Source organism: Rana temporaria, chromosome 6, assembly GCF_905171775.1.
Source record: "Rana temporaria chromosome 6, aRanTem1.1, whole genome shotgun sequence".
Classification (NCBI taxonomy): domain Eukaryota; kingdom Metazoa; phylum Chordata; class Amphibia; order Anura; family Ranidae; genus Rana; species Rana temporaria.
In genome coordinates, this window is record NC_053494.1 from 74,581,922 (window position 1) to 74,590,761 (window position 8,840).

At 44.7% G+C, this 8,840-nt stretch overlaps 1 protein-coding gene across 2 annotated transcripts; it reads left to right on the forward strand.

Moving 5' to 3' along the window:
• Nucleotides 1–4,342: 4,342 nt before the first annotated feature.
• On the forward strand, nt 4,343–8,600 carry LOC120943564. 2 transcript variants are annotated; one of them, XR_005750300.1, is made up of 3 exons: nt 4,343–4,818; nt 5,426–5,536; nt 5,635–7,117. XR_005750300.1 is itself a non-coding variant. In XM_040356934.1 (2 exons), exon 2 carries the CDS (start codon nt 7,250–7,252, stop codon nt 7,946–7,948), a length of 699 nt encoding a protein of 232 aa, XP_040212868.1. In that variant the 5' UTR covers nt 5,359–5,536; nt 5,635–7,249; the 3' UTR covers nt 7,949–8,600. The 2 variants fall into 2 exon arrangements, 1 of the variants encoding a protein (XP_040212868.1); XM_040356934.1 differs by lacking the exon at nt 4,343–4,818 and having other exon boundaries at nt 5,359–5,536; nt 5,635–8,600.
• Nucleotides 8,601–8,840: the final 240 nt, after the last annotated feature.

The following is an 8,840-nucleotide window of genomic DNA, read 5'->3' on the forward strand; positions in this document are numbered from 1 at the left end:
GGTCTGTCGGATTCGGTCATTTCAACCATGCTGGGGGCACGGAAGTCATCTTCGCAGAAGATCTATCATCACGCTTGGAAGGTCTACATTTCTATGTGCGAGGAAATGGAGTGGTGTCCACGGACGTATTCGGTTTTCAGGGTCCTGCTGTTTTTACAGCGTGGAGTGGATCAGAAACTTGCCTTAAGCATCATTAAGGGACAGATTTCAGCTTTGGCTGTTTTCTTTCAATGTCCTTTGGCGAACCCATTCACTGGTGGGGACGTTTGTACAAGTGGTTCGACATGTGATTCCCCCAATTAGACCGCCGCTTCCTCCATGGGATTTGAATCTGGTGCTCTCGGCTCTCCAGGAACCTCCCTTTGAGAACATCAGAGAAATTCCTCTCTTGACGCTGTCTCAGTGGCCATTACATCTGACAGACGTGTTTCTAAATTGTCAGCCTTGTCTTGCAAGTCTCCTTACTTGGTCCTTCATAAGGATAAGGCGGTGCTACGCCAGAAACCTTCCTTTTTTCCGAAGGTAGTTTCAGCTTTTCACCTGAATGAGGACATTGTTCTTCCTTCCTTGTCTCCTCGACCGTCGCATCCCAAAGAGGCTGCGCTCCATACTTTGGATGTGGTATGTGCTCTACGGGTCTACCTGTCTGCTACGGCTCTGTTCCGGAGGTCAAACTCACTGTTTGTGGCGGTGTCTGGTCCGCAGAAGGGCCTGGCAGTCTCGTCGGCCACCATTTCTAGGTGGATCAGACAGACCGTCATCCAGGCCTACGCCCTTAAGGGGCGGGCGCCTCCCTTTCCTGTTACGTGCATTCGACCACGGTAATTGGTGGCCTCCTGGGCTCCTGGGCTTTCCAACATCAAGCGTCTGTCTCACAGGTGTGTAAGGCGGCGACTTGTTCGTCTGTTCACACCTTTTCCAAATTTTACAAGGTTGATGTGAATGCATCTTCAGATGTTTCCTTCGGCAGGAAGATTTTGCAGGTGGCTGTTTAAAGTTGCAACTTTTCCGGTGAGGAGCTCTGCTTGTTTGGGGTGAAGTTAGGTCTTCTTTTGATTACTGTTTCCACCCCTCGTTTTTTTCTGACACTGCTTGGGGACATCCCAAATGTCAAGATTTAAAGGGGTTGTAAAGGTAATTTTTTTCCCTAAATAGCTTCCTTTACCTTAGTGCAGTCCTCCTTCACTTACCTCATCCTTCCATTTTGCTTTTAAATGTCCTTATTTCTTCTGAGAAATTCTCACTTCCTGTTTTTTTGTCTGTAACTACACTCCGTAATGCAAGGCTTTCTCCGTGGTGTGGAGAAAGCCTCTTGAGGGGGCGAGCAGGAGTGTCAGGACGCCCACTAACACACAGCTACTTTCTCTATCTGCAAAGAAGAGAGTGTCCTGACACTACTGCTCGCCCCCTCAAGAGGCTTTCTCCACACCAGGGAGAAAGCCTTGCATTACGGTGTGTAGTTACAGACAGAAGAACAGGAAATAAGGACATTCAAAAGCAAAATGGAAGGATGATGAGGTAAGTGAAGGAGGACTGCACTAAGGTAAAGGAAGCTATTTAGGGAAACAAAAATGTACCTTTACAAACCCTTTAAGGAGCTGTGTCCGTCCATGGACAACAAGAAAAAATAGGATTTTTTGTACTCACCGTAAAATCCTTTTCTCTGTCGTCCATGGAAGGACACAGCACCCACCTCTCCGTTTTAAGTTTGTACTGCTTTTGGACGAACTGAGGCTGCATGCTGCAGGGTGAGGGGTTATGACCGGAAGGATCGCCCCTTGGGCGGGGCTGTTCAATTTTGAGCACACAGTGAGCACAAAAAAATTTTCGCATTTTTTTCCGTACAAACGCAAATACCGAGCGAGATGAAAAGTTGCAATGACCACCATTGTATTCTCTAAGGTCTGTGCTAAAAAAAAACACATATAATGTTTTGGGGTTCTATGTAATTTTCTAGCAAATACATTTTGATTTTTAAAGGTAGGAGAGAAATGTCAGAATTGGCCTGGGTGCTCCAGAACGCCTGAATGTGCTCCCTGCATGTTGGGCCTCTGTATGTGGCCACGTAGGTAGATTCAGGTACAATGGCTGAAAGTTATGGCGGCGTAGCCTAGCCTGTTTAGGCTACACCGCCGTAAATTAGCTAGGCTAGTAATGATTCCCAATATACTTACCAGCTAATTTACGGCGGCGTAGCCTAAAACGAGCGGGCGTAAGGGCGCCTAATTCAAATGGGTTGGGGGGGGGGCGTGTTTCATGGCAATGAGGCTTAACCTCACGTTTTTTACGTTTTTTTGTCACTGCGCATGCACCAGGCGACTACATTTCCCAGTGTGCATTGCGGCTAAGTACGCCGTACGGGCCTATTGATTTCGAAGTGGACGTAAACGACGTAAATCCCTATTCGCGGGCGACTTACGCAAACAACGTAAAAATTTCGAATTTCGCAGCGGGAACGGCGGCCATACTTAACATTACTATTCCACTAGAGCCTAGCACTAACTTTACGCGGCCTATCTCTTACGTAAACGGCGTAAAAGTACTGCGTCGGCCTGGCGTACGTTCGTGAATCGGCGTATCCCCTCATTTACATAATCTACGCCGGCCCCAATGGAAGCGCCATCTAGCGGCCATCAGAAACATTGCAATCTAAGATAGGACGGCGCAAGCCGTCCTATCTTAGATATGTTTAAGTGTATCCAGGCCCGGATTTCCCACAAGGCCACCGAGGCCAGGCCTCGGGGCGGCAGGGCACAGAGGGGCGGCAGCGGCATGGAGTCCCCCGACGGCCAGAACATACAGTTAAGGGCGGTAAGTTGCTTTCTAGCAGGGCTAAATGTAGTGTGGGGAAATCCGCTCGCTCGTTAAGTGATTGCGGCGATGTCGCCAAAATCACTTGTAAAATGTGTGCTGCCATCCGTCCTCCCCTTCCCCCCCCCCCACATACCTCTCTGCTGGCTCTGTCTTCGGGACTCTGTTCTCCCCCTAACCGCCGAGTCCGTCTCCTGTCCCTCCCTCGATGTACAGAGTGAGAGGGGTGAGCTGTGCTCTTCCCATCTCAGCTGTGACAAGAGTTCTAGCACAGTGCTAGGACTCCTGTTTTGGAGGTGACAGGGTCAATAAAGAGAACCTGTCACCTCCAATTGCTATCACACAGGGAATTGTTTTCTCCTGTGTGATAGCAATAAAGTTAGGTGAAAAAAAAAAGAAATAATAATTCAATTAATAAAATAAAAAAGTAATTAAAAAGTAAAGCATAAGAAAAATAATATATACATATATATAAAAAAAGAAAAGTATACAAAAAAAGTAAACGACAAGCTACAAATAAATAATAAAAAAAAGTAATAAAAAAAAGAAACAAAAAATATTTGAACTAACCGTGCCACCCCTGCCATCCGGTTACCATTCTCCGTTGATTTGGGGGGGTACATTGCGGAACCTGGCCTTGGGGGCGGCAGGGAGAGCAAATCCGGCCCTGAGTGTATCTCTGTTAGAGAATACACTTAAACATAGGTCGGTGCAGATTCAGAGTTAGGTCGGCTTATCTGTAGATAAGCCGGCCTAACTCTTTCTGAATCTACCTAACGCTGTGTAAAAGTCTCACACATGTGGTATCACCATACTCAGGAGTAATAGCAGAATGTGTTTTGGGGTGTAATTTGTGGTATGCATATGCTGTGTGTGAGAAATAACCTGCTAATATGACAATATTGTGAAAAAAATAAAAGAAAAAAAATCTTGATTTTGCAAAGAATTGTGGAAAAAAATTACAACTTCAAAAAACTCACAATGCCTCTTTCTAAATACATTGGAATGTCTTCTTTCCAAAAAGGGGTAATTTGGGAGGTTTTAGGGAAAAATTACTAATTTGCTAAATTTTATAACTGAAACAAAGAAAAATTAATTTCTTTATAGAATTTTCAGTCTTTTTTCTCTTATAGTGCAAAAAATAAAAAAACCCAACAGTGATTAAATACCACCAAAAGAAAGCTCTATTTGTGTGAAAAAAAGGACAAAATTTTAATTTGGGTACAGTGTTGTCTGAGTAATTATCATTCAGGTCAATTCACAAAGAGAAACGTTATTGGTTTTCTTAAGTAGATAAATTACCGCCCCTTATTTAACGCTAGCAAACATGGTATTCACGAAAGCTACAATCGTTATTCAATGTAGTCGTTATGGCTTCCAACTGACTCGTTATCCAATCGTTATGCTAACGTTTCTAACGTAAATGTCATTTAGAAGAACGGTATTCTAACGAATCAATAGTTATTTTAACGTCCTAAAGCGTAATAATAACGTCTAAGATCGTTAATTAACGCTGGAGAGATGCATCCTGGGAGCAGAAGGGGAGGAGAATAGTTCATCCTAACCACGTGTTTCCGCTGCAATTACGTCCTTTGCCCCGGATGTGGAAAATGAAATAAAAGAAAACACACGTGGAGATCGAGCACGTGATGTGGAAAACATAGCAGCAGCAAACATGAAACGGGGTCTACGATCGCTCTTCGAAACCATTGTAAGTACAAATCTTTATTTTTCTTTTCTGTACAGCAAGGGAGGACGGGAGGACGGTTTGTGTTTGAGGGGTTGATGGAAGATAGTTAGGATAAAATTAATGGATATGTTAATTCGCCCATCAAACAGTCAGATGAACAGTCAAGCTCCAATGAGGTGTGTATATAGATATTTGGCAGATAATGGTTTTTGCAGTGTAGCTTACTTTCCTGTAATTTTTTTTTTAATTAGGAAAATTACAATAATGGATCTGTCAAGTCAGTGGGCCATGTATCTGGAAATATAGCTGCAACGGTGGTAAGTGAGCTGCATTTCTCTCTGTCCCTCTCGCTCGCTGTCTCCCTGTTTTAACTCCTTCTTTAAAATTGAAGTATAATAGAATTACTTGATTAACTTGATTAAACTGTTATTAAAGCAAAATATTTTGTATACTTCAGTTTACCAATTCTAAGATGGGTGGCTGCATTAGTTTTTTTTTTTTTTAGGGTTTCTCTTGTATATTCATCTGTTAAACTGGCATTAATGTAAAGGTGTCCAGAGGTGCAGGGTGCAGTATAATGTAATGTACCCAGTGGTGCAGTTGTGGAGAGGGGTACACAGTAGTGAGAAAGATATTTTGAAGGATGCAGGGGGCACAATGGGATGTTTTTACATTTTATCATGGGAGGGGGAGATGGGGTGCCTGATATAGGATCCGCCCTGGGTGCATAATGCTCTAGGTACGCCCCTGCTCCTCCCTCTGCCGCCATTTTGGAAAGCCACTCACAGCCTGCCAAGTCCCCGGATCTCCCCTGTCTCTCCCCCTCTCTCCCCCTCTCTCTCCCTCCCTCTCTCTCTTTCCCCCTCCCTCTCTCTTTCCCTTGTATGTTATTCTGAAATCTAGAATTCTTCTTGTAATTTATAGCGCACCAAGAAAAAAAATATAACAGTAGACGCTAAAGAAAAATCACAGACATCATGGAAGCCAAAAAAACCTGATTCCAAGCCACATTGCCCAACACAGTCCACTCCTCCTGTAAGTATCCCCACTCAGTGATTTGCTGCATCTCACTCGACATGTAATGATGTTTACTCAAAAGTGACATTTCTTGATTTTTGATAATTTCTCGACAGGGGAATATTAATTCAATTAGAACTCGAGATAAAATAAAGAAATCTGAAAAGTCCACTAAGGAGCGCAAAAAGAAGGAGACACTCGATGAAATGCGCGTGCACGTGAGGACGTAAGGACGCTTCGCGCTCTTGGGTGAGGAGGGAGAGCTATGGGAGAGTCGGGAGGAAGGACGGACTACAGCAAGTGAGAGAGCGGCTCCCCCCCATGCACAAGCACACGCTGCATAGCTTCCTTATCGGCTCTCCAGGGAGCCGCCGGGACCGCTCGAACACCTCCGCACTGAGAGCTGCAGATAGCGGGTTGCTGGCCGCACCGTTCCGCTGCATCGGGAAACAGAGCCCACGCAAGTAAACTGAGAAGGGCATAAGAAGTAAGTCGAGCAGGGCAAGCACCGGAAGGACAGCACCCGCCGACCACACTCTCTCCTGCCAGGTTACAAACCACAGACGTGAGTATGGTGAGCCAGCGACATGCTGAGCTCTGATGAAATGTCTGCACTTCTCCCAGCAGATACAAGAGACGTGAGGTATACTCTTAAACTGTGATTACGTTTTTTTTTAAGAAGATTCAGAAGGGCTGCATACAGTAAATCTCTGTGAACATTTTTGCAAAAGGGAGACACACCAGGCTCGTTGGGAAAATTTAGTCTATGATATCTCACATGCTGCTTGTTTTTTACTTTCCCTTTGTATGATAAGTTGTGCCCAACAGGGCATAGAATACGGACGTTGATTATATTGGGGAAATGTACCCTGCAAGGTTGGATAGGGTATAGAAAAATCCCCCATCCGTGAACAGGAGGACCCAAATAGCTGAGGAAATCGAGAATTTATAGATAAGCAGCAGCTGCCTGTTCTAAATGACCCTGAATAGAAGGGTAGATAAGGACACATCAACTGACTAAAGGAGACTAAACACATCACAGCTGAAAAAGTCAGAACAGGCAAATCTGCAAATTTACACAAATATATTTTTTCCCTTCATTCATATATTATTCTAAAGACGGGGCCATCTCCCTGTACCCTCTAGGTCGCTGTGGACCGAAGGACAACTATAAGTACCCCTCCCTCAGAGAGACCCCTAGGTCCCCCCTCGATACGGGACTCCTCCCATTTCTCTGGAGTACCATACTTTCTTAGGCCATTAAATTAGTCAGAAAAGAGATTGTAAAGGGAAGGAAACCTAAAGTCACTCTGTACCCCTCCCCTCAACGCTCTAATAGTGAATGCTAAACAGGTGAACCACTGTCCAAATTACTCCCCTAGTAGATGCAGACACTATTCTTCTAGGAATCAGACCGGGTGACATCCTAAAATCACTAATAAACATATGAAATAGGGGAAGGGTCCTATAAGAAGGGTTAAAATAAAAGAAATAATAAAAGAAAAAAAAATCTGGAAAATCGCTTAGAAATCCTGCCCAGGATTATAAGTGTACCGGATATCCTGATCAAAATTGGATAACACATTAAAAAAAAAAAAACACCTCGACACCCCCAGTCCCATCGCACCTGGTACCCCATACGGGTTACCTCCATCTATATCAAGTGTGTTTTTTATCTGTTGGAAACAAAAGGTCAAGCTGGGGAAGAGAATCAGAAGGAAGGTAATTAACATGAGCAGAATGATAAGCAGATCAACAAAGGGGGGACCCCCCACTACCCCAAGCAACATAACAGCAACAAGTTCAATAAGACCCTTCGTGACCAGAGGAGAAAGCCCACGAGCTCTCAGAGCCCAGGGAGTAACAAAGCAACAACAACAAGTAAATAAAGCGAAAAAGACTGAAAATAAGAAGCCACAGAGTGAAAATTCCAGAGAAACATCTATGGAATCAAGAGATGAAGGGTCCTTAGTAGGGGGACTGGAAAGCAGCAGGATGGATGAACAAAGATCAGATGCACAGTCCCTCTCAAAAGGAGAAATGGCAGAGATGCTGCAAAAATTGGAAAATGCGATAATGGGTGAAATACAGAATCTGCGGACCGATTTTGGCCATATGCTCTCCAGACTTGAATCAGCAGAGGAACAAATAGAGAAACAAGAACAAGAATCAATCTCACTAAAAGATCAGATCAATCAGATTCAATTACAACAGAGGCATATTCTCTATAAATTAGAAGATCAGGAAAACAGAAACCGGAGACAAAACCTGAGGATAAGGTCAATACCAGAGAAGAAGGGGGAAGACCTCAAGACAATAACACAGACGATATTTAATCCACTACTGGGAAAACCGGCAGATAACCCAATCATGATTGAACGGGTACATCGAGTTGGAAATCCGAAAAGAGGTTCCTCGGAGCGACCCTGAGATGTTATAATAAGGTTCCGATTTTTTGTAGACAGGGAAGGAATCTGGAAGAAGCTGAGGGGACAACCCCAGATAGTCTTTGAAGGGGTAAATCTCCAGATTTTCACCGACGTAGCCCCAGAAACCCTGGCTAGGAGATGGCTGTTAAAACCACTCCTAAAACAGATGATGGACTCGAATATCAAATATACCTGGGGATTCCCTGCCTGCTTAATTGGGACAAGAGAGGGGAGATCAGCAATATTGAGATTCCCCGAGGATTTAAAGGAGTTCTGCAGGAAATTAGACATTCGGGTGCCCGATCTTTCGGGTTGGAGTTAGAGGGGGGGAATGGAGAGAGAGAGAGGGGGGGCCCTATCCTGAGGCCCCCCGCCCTCTCCGTATCTCTCTACCCGGACTGATCTTTCGTTATATCATGTCCCTTCAGGACCTTTCTTTTGGATGGTTCCCTTAGTTTGTCTTTTTCTTTTTTTTTTTTTTCTTCTCTCTCCCCCTACCTGCCTTGGGATCCGAGAGGGCCCCTGGTGGATATGGAGGAGAAGATTGTAATTCGTCTCCCACCTCCCCTATCTAAAAGATAGGGGGGGGGAATCCCAAACCTCACCCAGAGCGATCTGAACCAAGACATGGTAGTTGGTTCAGGGGTCTTTAATAGGCCAATTGGGAGGGGGGGAGGAGGGGGGAAGGGGAGGGGGGAGGGAGGGAGGGGGGAAGGGGGGGGGGGCGGGGGGGAGGGAAGATACCCTATCTCACCAAAACAATCAGAAGAAAGCGTAACCTGAAGAAAAGAAAAATGTTAGACCTAGACTTGGGGAAGAAGGCAAGGAGGGAAAGGATAAAAAATACCAAAGATGCCAGTAATTAAATGTCTATCATACAACGTAAAAGGCCT

Bases quoted from the DNA above. Each gene is read 5' to 3' on its own strand.
- LOC120943564 (XM_040356934.1), top strand. From the start codon at position 7,250: ATGAGCAGAATGATAAGCAGATCAACAAAGGGGGGACCCCCCACTACC.